The sequence below is a fragment of the Cetorhinus maximus genome, chromosome 15, assembly GCF_964194155.1.
Source record: "Cetorhinus maximus chromosome 15, sCetMax3.hap1.1, whole genome shotgun sequence".
Lineage (NCBI taxonomy): Eukaryota > Metazoa > Chordata > Chondrichthyes > Lamniformes > Cetorhinidae > Cetorhinus > Cetorhinus maximus.
Window position 1 is genome coordinate 5,843,181 of NC_135893.1, and position 13,419 is coordinate 5,856,599.

At 40.2% G+C, this 13,419-nt stretch overlaps 1 protein-coding gene across 10 annotated transcripts in view; it reads right to left on the minus strand.

Moving 5' to 3' along the window:
* Positions 1–13,419, minus strand: part of kif1b (kinesin family member 1B) — a 197,730-nt gene that overhangs the window by 91,583 nt on the left and 92,728 nt on the right. For all 10 annotated transcript variants that reach the window (XM_078557785.1, XM_078557783.1, XM_078557779.1 and 7 more), the window contains 3 exons: positions 10,687–10,766; positions 9,147–9,222; positions 1,598–1,677 (listed from right to left, as the gene is read on the minus strand). In XM_078557785.1, the coding sequence (XP_078413911.1) occupies positions 1,598–1,677; positions 9,147–9,222; positions 10,687–10,766 (236 nt within the window). The remainder of the gene's footprint in view (positions 1–1,597; positions 1,678–9,146; positions 9,223–10,686; positions 10,767–13,419) is intronic.

The following is a 13,419-nucleotide window of genomic DNA, read 5'->3' on the forward strand; positions in this document are numbered from 1 at the left end:
TCAGCTAAAACTGATAGGATCAAACTTGTTTTTTTTTTTGGAAACTTGGGGGACATTTAGAAAACAGCAACTGAATCAGCAATTCACTCAAGGCTCATAAGGGCAGTGCGAGAAATCAGAAGGTTATAGTAGCATCGTTGGGGATATGATTCTGAAATTTAAATGTAGGCTTGTCAGGGTAATTGCAGTCAAAGAGAGTTCAATGCCTAACATGGAAGCCTATCCTTAATGATAATACCAAAAAAAATGTTGTTCCATTCCGCACCACAGATGCCCTCATTTTGAGCATAAATGAAATGCTTGGAAAGAAAATAATTTTCGTAAGACTAAAAGTCAACTTTGATCCTATTTCAGTCTGCATATATCAAAATAGTTCATACCTACACCTAACACAACTTTATTAAATGAAAACCTCTTAATGCTCGATTCATTCTGATATCCTACGAACAGGCAGAAACCTCTGAAGCAAATATGATGCTATGCAAGAGATAACAAGGACAACATACTATTAATTTGTTCAAAATTTGGTGGTAAAATGGATTCAGAAAATTTCCAAATTCTGTATTTTTTTTTGAATAAGTTGAACAATTAACCTTAACATTAAATTTCATTTTGTCAGCTAAGTCAACGTGGACTGGTTGGACAGATTAACCAGTTTCATGCTCTGTATATTCTATGCAATTATTTTGGTGCAAATCTCCTACAGGGGTACAAACAAATTCAAAAGTATAACATGAATAACATGTCTCTGATTAAAGTATACTAGACCCCTTTATTGATTACACCATTTAAAATGATCGGAATCAGTTCAAGCTTTCAAAATATTAAGGGGAAAAGGTAGGCTGGGGAGAAAAATAAATCATTCCTGTTTGGGGGAGTCTAGGACTAGGGGATATGGTCTAAATATTGTGGCTTGGCCATTCAGCAGTGAAATTAGGAAACACTTTTACAAACAAAGGTGGTAGAAATTTGGCACTCTCTTCTGCAAACAGCAATTGATGCTAGATCTAATATGAATTCTAAAACTGAGATTGATAAGGTAAGGCACTAAAGGAAATAGGCCAACGCCAGGTAAATGCAGTTAGGTCGTAGATGAGCCACGATCTCACTGAATGGCTGAACAGGTCCAAGGGGCTAAACGATCTACTCTTGCTCCTACGTTCACCCGATATCCTTCACTGGGAGGGTTTGACGTAAGGAACTTGACAGCAAGCCTTGCCTGTGAGACATTAGGTGCAACTTAAAGATTTTTGACTGGCCGAACATTGGGCTTCAGTGAGGTATTCTTCAACTGTCAGAATTTTATGCTGTTAAGAGTCAGATGTGAAGCATTGAAAAGGTTATCTAACTATTAAAAATATCTTAAATTACATTTAAGTCATGCAAATTCAAGAAAAGATTAGATTCCAAAACTGTGAGTACTTTAGCTTAAGTTTCACAAAAACCTAACCTTTCGAATCAAAATCCAGGTAGTCCATTTTAATGAGAAAAAAATCCATCACTGTCGAGCTTTATAAAGTTAAGTCAACAACCCAGTTTATCCACTGGTTGCCAGCTCATTCAAAGTTTGGCTTGACATTTCATTTAGTCTCATTACCTTGTGATGCCATCTTTGATGTAGTACAGAAGACACTCTGACATGAGAGGATCCTCGTTGAGATTCACAAGATGTGGTGTCTGACATTAAAATGAGAACAGTAAAAAAAAAATAAAACAGGAGAACTGCATACTTAACATCTGTAGCCTTTATAAATAACCTAGGCAAATTTTACTTTGATTCACATTATTCTTTGGAACACAAAAGCCCTCTCTTAACAGCCAAAACAGGGTTACATTTACTAAACTGTTTGAGATCGAATTAAATCACATTGCATTTCAGTGATTGGTCTGGGTCACATATATCCTCGCAATAACCTTAAATCCAAGAAATCTTCACAACTTGGTCACTGAGTATCTCCATAGATAAACATACAAATGGATGAAAGAGAACAGGAGAGAATCAGCTTCAATCCCTAAGTCTTTGCCAAGTTAACTAGGCAGTTGAGATGCCAGAACTGGTCCTTGTGTATCCAGACGGGTCAGGCTGGTGAATGGGGGAGGGATGGGGGAGAAGGGAGAACAAAAACATTGGAAAAGACCAATGATATCAATGACTCCTGTATAAATGCACTTTGCAGGCATGGTCACAATGGATTTCGCTGGCCCCCACCAGTCCAATGCCTCATGTCCAAACTCACACGTCAACAATGATCACTTAAGTGAGGTACAAATAGCCAGTGTATAGAACCTACCACAACACCGACTTCAATAGATTAATTCAGGGGAGGGAAAATCCACAAATTCTAATTTCCTATTTGATACAGAGAATCAGATGCAAGGGCATTGCTTTAAATTTCTGTAAACAGACAGGATGCTATAAAGGCTGTTGCCTACTGGATGTTGGGAGAGCTGAAATACAGATATCGGTAGGCTCCCTTAGCTATAAATCCACTCTTTATATGGATAAGCTATTGCCAATGAGTATGAAATATTTTCAGGAGTGAGGTTCAACAGATAATGGTGCAATGTGTTTATGCAACGTAAATCCCTTATCAGCCATTGGTGTTTATATCATTATAACAACAAAACAGAGCAGCCAAACTTTTATGTAGTCAACAGAGAAATAGTTCAGCATTTAAGATGAAAGGACAGGATGTAAACCACTGTGCCAACCACATCCATCCATAAAGTTCAGTTTTAAAACTGACAATTAAAAAGGCACAAATACTTTGCTTTGATCATCCTTAATTTGACCTTTCATGAAAAATGGCTCAGTGTCTAAATCATTTCAGCACGAAACTACACGTTGGGTTTCATGGCTTTTCATCACATATTCACTTGGCTTTAGCTCAGTGAATATAATCAATAAGGAAGCAGGCGGCAAGATGGAGCACAACACATGTTTGCAAATGCTTCAGGGTGGGAGCAAAACTGACCTACAAGGTAAAAGTCTAACAGCACCCCAACACTGTCTAAGAGACAGTTAGTTTTCAACCTATTTAGAACAGCAATCCCAGGAGACATTCTCACAAGCTACATCTAAGTTTAAGCTACTACAGATTACAGTATGTGTACAATGTCTCAAATCCAGCTAAACGAAAACTGGAGTTGACTGAAAACCAGGCATTTTTATAAGCTGCTATGCATCGATTTTAACTGTTATTAAATGAGTAAAATAACTTAACCGGGGCAATTTTGGCTGGCTGCAGCATCGGCGCAGTAGCGCACCGGGTTAGTTATCGGCTTCTCGCGCTGGTCTTTTCCCACGCTCTTAGCGACCCGTGGCCTCACCTGACCCAGATCAGCCTGACTTACCTTATTAATTTTTATCCAAAATGTTATTTCTTCACTATTATGTATTCTTTTTTCAAACTTTAATAAAAAAAATAAACTTATACCTTTGATGTCATGCATCTCTTATTAATTGAGTTAAGGTTCTGATTTTTTTTCTCTTTGCAAACAGGCAAGATCCAAACTCCGGCATGGACTCGGTCCTGAGTTTGCCGGTTTTGAGACACCGTACTTTTCTCTAAATCATTCCTATTAGTTAATTGAAGACCCTTGTTACTTATTTTGTGGTCCAAAGCCAATTTGCAGAAGGATAGTGCTATGGCAAGTGGTATTCCAGGGGTGAGTACTGATCAGCAGGTTGAAACACACCTCCTGTGATGTGTACAGTGCTAAATGGACATGGCAGATTCAACACTGGCATATGCAACGTTTTAATATTAACACGGGCACCACGCATTATAAACAGACCATTTAACACCATAATCTCAACACTATCATATATACCAACCTTCTTCGGAGAGAACACGCCATAGGAGTCGGCAAAAAGATCACATGGCCTTGGATTCAAAATCTAAGCAACATGGTGTGTCAGGAAGCAGAAATGCCAAAGTAAAGAGTGACAGAAAAAGCATGAGTGCGAGGAGACACACAAGGAAGACACTGCAACAAAACGGGTAACAAGTGAAGAGAACCATGAATTATGTGAAACACAAAAGGAGTAGGGAGAGATTAGACGGCACAGAATTTAAAACTGAAATAAATCCATTCGAGTTCATGAGACTTCAAACTAAACTATTGTGATAATGTCACGTATTTCCCAAAGGTTCTACACTTGAATAGATGAATCCCACAAAGTCAAAGCCACACAACCAGCCACACACTATGATGACTCAACACTAACCAAATCATAATTTTCTATTTTGTTCCCATACATGTCGAGCTAAACTTAACTTGGCATAGTTGAAAACTAGACAACCACCTCCATCCAATATGACTGAATTTGGTTCAGAGCAGTTTGACTCATGATGCGATTTTTATCCGTTTTAAATTTTAATGGTAATTGAGAGTCACCTTTGATTTGCTTTCCATAAAAATTGAGTAAAATCAGAATGCACAAGAGATTGTTAACGTTTATATTTTATATCAAGCTTTTAACGTTAAAAAGTGACATGCAATTTCTTTCAAGGTTTATCTCTGTGGATTAACCTCAGAACTATGATTAACCTCTGGTTTACTTCAACGCAGATACCAATGTCCAATTGATAGCCTCAATATGGACGTGCATCACACAGTCTGCATGCAATTAAGATCCACAATGTCAATCTTAATCCATTTCCATCAGTTAATCAGGAAATATGTATTGCATGATGCACATCACCTGCTCACCACTTACAGAACATGCATGCTTAAGCCCCATTTCATTTTTTAAAAATCCTCTCTCCCTAGTTACATATACAGGTTTACTCACAGGAGTCATATTCTTACACGCCCACAAATGTGTCAGTGTAACCATGGGAATTCGCCCAGGGGGAGGAGATTTGAATACATCCCCTGTAGTGTGTATTGTATTGGAGGGGAATTACACAGGCCGCTTACTTATACCTCTGTAACATCGCCCAATTCAGTCTCTGGGACAGCTCATCTGCTGCTGAAACCCTCATCTGCGATTCTGTCGCCTCTAGACTTGCCTATTCTAATGCTCTCCAGGTCGGCCTCTCATCATCCACCCTACACAGACTTGAGCTCTGTTGCCCGTAGCCTAGCCCCGACCAAGTCCCAATCACCCATCCTCCCAGCGCTCACTGACCAACACAGGATTCCAGTTAAGCAAAGCCTCGGTTTTAAAATTCTCATCTTCATTTTCAAATCCTGCTGCGGCCCCAGCACCCCCTGTAATCTCCTCCAGCCCCGACAATCCTCCGAGACACCGGCACTCGTTTCCAATCCTGGCCTCCTGAGCACCGTCAATTTTAATCGCTCCACCATTGGCGGCCATGCCTTTGGCTGCCTAGGTCCTGATCTCTGGAATTCCTACCCTAAACCTCTCTCTCTCTCCCCTCTTCGATGTTGCTCCTTAAAACCGACCTAATATTTTCTTCCGCGGCTTTGTGATAAATTTCGTTTGGTAACAGTCCTGTGAAGGGGTGTTTTTCTGCATCACAGCTAGATAAACGCAAGTTAGTACTAATTATCCATTTTCAACGCAACTGATTAACTAGCACATCAATTTCTTTGTAAATCACGTGATCTAAAGAAGGTCCAAAATGCCAATATTAAGATTCATTCTATACTGATATTTTTTTTAGGAAAAGAAAATCAGCACAGGAAGTATCATTTAGGGCAAAAGTTTCACAGAACTTTGAGACATTTTTGTTCTAAATCAGTTACATGCCTTCCTGAGGTAACAACTATTTAAAATTAAAAAGGAAAGAATCTCTCCTTTAGGGGGGGGGAAAAAAAGGCCAAATTTCAATTTCAATTTTCTGTCGATTATTCAAAACAGAATCTGTTTGACTGGTTCAAATTACTCACGGCCAGTCAGATTCTGCAAGATATTCGAGCAACGAGCGAGGGAGGGAGGGAGGGAGGAAGGAGGAACAGCAAAACAACCTGATTTTCCTCTGTGGAATCTGTTCAGCTGTCGTGCGAAATGATGACACGGCTGCCACAGATAATTCCAAAATAGCTCACAGTTTGGTTGGGGCAACAACAAGTGAACTGAGCTGTTAAAAAGCCAGTGTTTTTTTTTTCCATCATATTCTGGGCCTTAACTTCCGACTCCTCAGTGTCAGTTTGAAGGGGTTGGGGGTGGTTGGGGCCGGTACCCCAAAGATGCGCTGGGGAATCCCCCCTTCGAAAGCTCCCAGGTAATATTGCACAGCAATTGCCCAGGCGTGCAAACGTTCCCTGGGGACCCTCCGAAAAAGCGATTTAAAATCATAAACTTCAGACAGTTCCGACCGGATACACCAATAGTTACCCCACAAGCAGGCCCAACTCTGGGACCACCCTCCCCAAGCCCGACCGGACCCAACCCCCAACCCTAAGGCCCGGCCTAGCCCCTAACAACCCCCCCATCCCACTGACCTCTGTTCCCAGCCTACCAAACTCCAACCTCCTCCCACCCACCCACCCACCCCACAAATCCTATGCAATTACCTTCCACACCTTCTCCCTGGCCTGTCAAGGACCTTTAAACATACCCAGTTTACAGCAGCTAGTGCCATAAAAGGGGGCATGGCTTCCTTCACTTGGACACTAGGCCCCAGGGACACGCGGCACTGTCTGGATCTGGCCCAGCCTGAGTCAAAAGGTCAGGCGAGACAGGCTGGGAAAAAAATAAATGTAGGTAATTGGGCACGGAGTGGCAAACCGACGCTGATTGCCATTCCGTGGAAGCTCAGGCCCTCTATTTAAGAAGGAACAGCAAATGAGAGAAAGAGAACCTTGTGCTCTTAAAAAAATAAATAATAAGTATGGCCATTTTTGTGCATTGTAGTTGAGATAACACACTCCAGAAAGTAAAAATTGTTATAAGAGGGGTGACCATGCTATCATTCCTTTGGGCCAGTTACACTGAATTATTACAAAGTGGCAAGCAAGAGAATGCTTCAAACTTGGGGAGGGGGGGGGGGGGGGGGGGGGGGTAGTAACCTCTCACTATCTGAACTTTGTGGTAAATAGCACAGCTGTATTCAGCATTGAAGATAAAGCTTAATATTTCCCAGTTCAAATGACTGCTTTATTTTATTCATTCATGGGATGTGGGCGTCGCTGGCTGGGCCAGCATTGACTGCCCATCCTTAATGGCCCTTGAGAAGGCAGTGAGCTGCCTTCTTGAACCGCTGCAGATGTTGCTTGGCAACATCTAGGGGCTCACTTCTGATTCTCTTTGTGAATGGCAATAGAAACCCAACACTCCCACTGACAACACAACACTGAAGTTCAGCCGGCATCCAAAACCTACGATGCCCATGTAGTTGGTGAAAAATCACAGGGCTCAGGGGCTGAGATCAATAGTTTTAAAGAAAAATATTACATTGGCAAGCACCATTTTTATAATTCCGCACCAATTAACTTCACAATTCACAACTGTAAAGATTAAACAAGTGTGGACAATATTATTCCCTGTATTTAACCACAGGAGATCTGGACAACCATTACATTGGAAACGAAGGAGAAATTATTGACTCATTTGTCGCTGCCTGCCTATTAAAATAGAGAGCACAAAATGTGTGGCTTTGACTGAGCTTGGAAACTCAATAAAACATTTTCATGAGAGGTATTACCACTGTGAAAGTTTTACAACTATTAACCTTCAGTCTCAGGCTCACGAACTTAATGTGGCAAACCAACCTTTTTAGGAGTAAACATTTCATCTGATTCAAACAAGTCAGATGATGTCCGGGTGCAAATCTGAGCAGAATGCAATGGTAGAAAACAGGAACAAAAATTTAAAGTTGAAGAACACGACGATGACAAACAAATAATGAAATAGCTTTACACTGGTGTGCACATAGATGGCTTAAGTACTTGTGCTATCTTTACACTCAAGAGATCAATAGTTTTAAAGAAAAATATTACAGTGGCAAGCACCATTTTTATAATTCCGTACCAATTAACTTCACAATTCACAACTGTAAAGATTAAACAAGTGTGGACAATATTATTCCCTAATACTTGTTGAAATGGTAAAAATGGCATTGCACAATTTACCCAGCTAAAATTCAGACGTGTAAAAGTCACTAGAATTGAAGGGTCATCAATAGCAGAACAGACCCTAAAGCATTCTCACTGTGGGATTGAAGTTATGCTGCATTGTTGAATTTTAATTTCAGAATTTAAAAAAGCTGAAATTTCTGCCAAACTTTTTCATATTGCATTATTAACGTGTCTTTAATTGAATAGTTGCTGTAGAACTCACTCATGTCACTCACACAGTGACACCCAAACCTCGAATGCTCAAACTGTTTGCATATTTTGTGTTGGTTCTACTCGGAGTAATCCAGTCTTGCGCCAAAACCACAGTCAGTCAGTTACTACAGAAATACCTCTGACGTTTTTCAATTTCAGTAAATAACCTAACCTAAAAGAACAGGCATCAAACACGGAAAAGCAACCCACAAAACAAACGAAACACGACAATCCTGGGTGCTTACAAAAGTATTTGACAAACAAGATGACCAGGTCTTTCCAACAGACCTTGGAATAATCCATGAAATAATATATCAAAGTTTCAAGAGTACTTTGTTGCGTTGTGTAATCTGATTTTCCTCCGTGGAATCTGTTCTGCTTTGTGCAAAACGATGACACACCTACTGTCACAGATAATAGCCTTCAGTTTGGGTTGGCAGCAACAAGTAAATTGAGCATTTTCATCCTATTCTATCCCAAGATGGAAAAGAAAACGAGAGAAAGAGCCTTGTGCTCTGAAAAACTCCGGCCATTTTTGGCACACTGTAGTTGAGATTACGCACATTTGCTGGATATAAATACAACTATAAAATCGTGTAAGAATTTCTTAAGACTTTCTAAAGACTTCTGGCCAGTGCACACCAGTGCAGGTTTTAAACACAAAATGCACAGTTGTAGTATGAATGATGTGAGAGACGTAACCATTGCAAGCAGATGAGTGACAGAAAAACCAAAGCTGTGGAGTGGCTGAAAAAAAAAGCTTTAGGAAAAATTAAAAAGCGAATAGCTACACGAGGAAAGTAGACGATTCAACTGAATAAAGTAATCACGTGATACATTTTTCTACATCCGTGCCAGCTTTTCGTTTCACATACAAGGACGGCTTTATGAAAGGGATCTACCTTTTTCGGAGAGAATACTCCCAATGTGCCTCCGTCCTCTCGTATAGCAACTCCCATTTCAGCCAACAGGGCCTCCCTAGAATTAGAGAAATGGCATTCCAGTCAGCTGCTAATGAATGGTTTCAGCTCAGCTTCACAAACAGCTCTGATTACGGTGTCACAGCAAAATGAGAACGATCAGCACACGGAACGAAAACAACAGAGAAGCTTTGCAAAACAGAGAAAGCAAATGAGGATTCACCGAAAAGGTGGCTTCACCTTCAAATGGAAAATTCAACATGTTCAAATGCGCAAAAACGTTAGCTCTATATCCCCAGCAGCTGCAGTCAGTGTATGAAACAACAGAACGGATAACAAAAAGTGGGGATTTCGGAAGCATTAAAAAAAGCCTTTTTAAAGAGTCATTATACATTGCCCTATAAGCGCAAAAGGAAATCAAATTGGATTTACTGCAGTTGTGGGCACATATATGTGCATCGATAAATTTCACAATGAAATATATATATATATATATATATATATCTCATAACATTTTATGTTAATAGCACAATAACTGCAGCAACTAAACCACTAACTGCAACTATAGAGGGTCTCAAGTTGAACATTAGCTGCAAGATGATTCAGGACTCGGTTATAATTTTTTCCGATAAGTGGTTGAAATAACTACTCACTGAAGACAGTGCCATCTTAAAAACTATATATATTTTCTATCCAGAGGGTCACTCACCGACACAAAATTTGCAAACTGTCGCCCCCATTTCCCAGGCCATCAGGTAAAAGACGGCAATTTCAGTGGTGTTGAAGGGGTGAGAGCACGTGATATAAGCAACGTTCTAATAAAAGATCAGTTTTTCACTTTTAAATTAAAAGGTGCCATCTGCTTGTTGTCAAATTCAATTACGGATAATCATTAACCGTGGCTGCATAGCTAAGGCAGCATTATTGTGGGGGCGGGGGGGGTGGGGTTGGCAATGATAGTCATTTTATTCATGCAGAAACACAAAATGAAGAGTCAGTTTCTAAAAAGCAATTTGGACTTAGTATAGCAAATGATCTCGTCCTTGTGTGTTATCATGAAGGTAACTGGGCAAATGTCTAGGTCGAACAGTGTGGCTCTGAAATTGAATGAAATTTGCTTGCAAAGGACAACTTAGCAAAGCCAAATTAAATTTTGCAGCCCGTCAGATGTACATATATTTTTAAAAAGCACGCTTAAAAATGTTAAAACATTATCAGTTTACAAACTTCTAAGATCGGCTGAAGATTTGTTATTTTTGTGTGTCCCTCAACATGTAGGGAAAGGACTTGCACCATGGTGAAAGCAATTCTTTTGTTAAAACCAGACAAATAATTATAAATATAGAACAAACACTGGTACAACTCAACCCAGGTTTTTAAACCACAACAGGATATCAAGAGGTTCGGTATTGGTGGAAGACAAAGAGTTGAATTCAACACGTTCTACAGGATTAAAAGCAACATCTTGTTTTATTGGCAGAGTAGCTTTTGAGTAGAGTTTCTGAAGAATGAGTGGTCTGACCTCTCCATCCTAATGGCTTCGGTTTTCCGAAGCTTTTCCTCCCAGGTCTCATTCAGCTCAGCAATGATCTTCTCTGATTCCTGCAAATAGAGCAATGTGTGTTTAAAACTGACCCACTGGACAGTCCCACTTGTTTCTTCAGGTTTTATTACATCGCAATAGATCTAGTTACCAAATCTGTCACAGAGAGAATAAAAAGAACCCGAGGAATCCTCTTCTTGGAAGTGAGTGCCACTGATTCACACTTTCAGTATGTGAAACATACAGATGAAATTGTCTTCTTTACTCAAAATCCCCTCACCACAACTTTCACACAAAAAAAATACTTGGTTGGTTTAAACATAGAAAATAGGAGCAGGAGTAGGTCATTCAGCCCTTCGAGCCTGCTCCAACACTCAATATGATCATGGCTGATCCTCTATCTCAACGCCATACGTCCACTCTCCCCCACCATACCCCTTGATACCTTTAGTGTCTAGAAATCTATTTCCTTCTTAAATATATTCAGTGGCTTGGCCTCCACAGCCTTCTGTGGTAGCGAATCCCACAGGTTCACCATCCTCTGACCAAAAACATTTCTCCTCATCTCAATCCTGAATGGCCTACCCCATATCCTCAGACTGTGACCCCTTGTTCTAAATCCCCTCCGCCCCCAGCCAGAGGAAATATCATCCCTGTATCCAGTCAGTTCAGAATTTTATATGTTTCAATGAGATCCCCTCCCTTTCTTCTAAACTCCAGTGAATACAGAGATAAAAACAAAAAACTACTGTGGATGCTGGAAATCCAAAACAAAAACAGAATTACCTGGAAAAACTCATCAGGTCTGGCAGACCTTGCCAGACCTGCTGAGTTTTTTTCCAGATAATTCTGTTTTTGTTCCAGTGAATATAGGCCTAGTCGGCCCAACCTCTCCTCATACGACAATCCTGCCATCCCAGGAATCAGTCTGGTGAACCTTCACTGCACTCCCTCTATGACAGGTATATTCTTTGAGACAAGGAGACCAAAACTGCACACAATACTTTAGGTGTGGTCTCACCAAGGCCCCGTACAGCTGCAGTAAGGCATCCTTGTTCCTGTACTCAAATCCTCTCGCAATGAAGACCAACATACCATTTGCCTTCTTAACTGCTTGCTGCACCTGCATGCTTGCTTTCAGTGATTGGTGTACAAGAACACCCAGGTCCCTTTGTACATCAATATTTCCCAATCTATCACCATTTATATAATACTCTGCCATTCTGTTTTTCCTACCGAAGTGGATAATTCACACTTATCCATGTTATACTGCATCTGCCATGTATTTGCCCACTCACTCAACTTGTATAAATCGTCTTGAAGCCTCTTTACATCCTCCTCACTGCTCACATTCCCACCTAGTTTTGTGTCATCAGAAAACTTGGAAATATTACATTTGGTTCCCTCATCTAAATCATTGATATATATGTGAATAGCTGGAGCCCAAGCACTGATCCCTGCTATACCCCACTAGTCACTGCCTGCCACTCCGAAAAAGACCCATTTATTCCTACTCTGTTTCCAGTCTGCTAACCAATTCTCAATCCATGCCAATCTATTAGCCCCAATCCCATGTGCTTTAACTTTGCACACTAACCTCTTATGTGGGACTTTATCAAAATCTTTTTGAAAATCCAAATACACTATGTCCACTGGTTCTCCCTCATCTACTAGTTACGTTCTCAAAAATCTCCAGTAGGTTGGTCAAAGGTGATTTCCCTTTCATAAATCCACATTGACTCTGTCTAATCCCATTGATATTTTCTAAGTGTCCTGTTATCACATCCTTTACAATCGACTCTAGAATTTTCCCTGCTGCTGATGTTAGGCTAACCGGTCTGTAATTCCCTATTTTTTCCTTCCCTCTTTGTTTATTTTTTTTTTTAAATAGTGGGGTTACATTTGCTGGGGCTATTCCAGAATCTGCAGTATTTTGAAAGATGACAACAAATGCATCCACTAGTTTCATGGCCACCTCCTTTAGTACCCTGGGACGTAGATCATCAGGCCCAGGGGGTTTATCCAGCTTTCAGTCCCAATAATTTCGCCAGCACTTGTTTTTTTCAACTAATGCTAATTTTCCTCAATTCTTCCTCACTAGAATCTTGGTTCCCTCATATTTCTGGGAAGATGGAACTAACGTTGTTGTTTAATTGCTCTGCTATTTCCTTGTCGTCCATTATAAATTCTCCCTGTTTCAGACTGTAAGGGACCTACATTTGCCCTTGTAGGTCAAAAAAATTAGGATGTGGGTACTGACTCGGAGATTAGTAATTTGATGCTGGAAATGAAACAGAATCTGTGGGTGCATATCTTTCCATTACAATATTAAACTGGAATCTACATATATATTGCACATACCAAGATTTACCCTAGTAAGAGGGCAATGAGACTTATTCTGAAAACAATCAATCACTGTATAGGAACAGGAGTAGGCCACTTACACCCTTGAGCCTATTCCACCATTCAATGAGATTGGGATTGATCTGCGGCCTAACTCCATATATTCTGATGACTTGCTTCGATTTTTCTTTTTTTACTATTGTCAAGCAAACTTATTGGCTATAAAGTGCTTTGAGACATCCGACGGTCATGAAAATTGCTATATAAATGGATGTCTTTCTTTATAGAAGGGATAGGAAAGAAGTGTTAAAGGTAAATAAATTTGCCAGCTTATCAAATCCAGGTAAAAGCAAACCCTTTCAGGCAAGA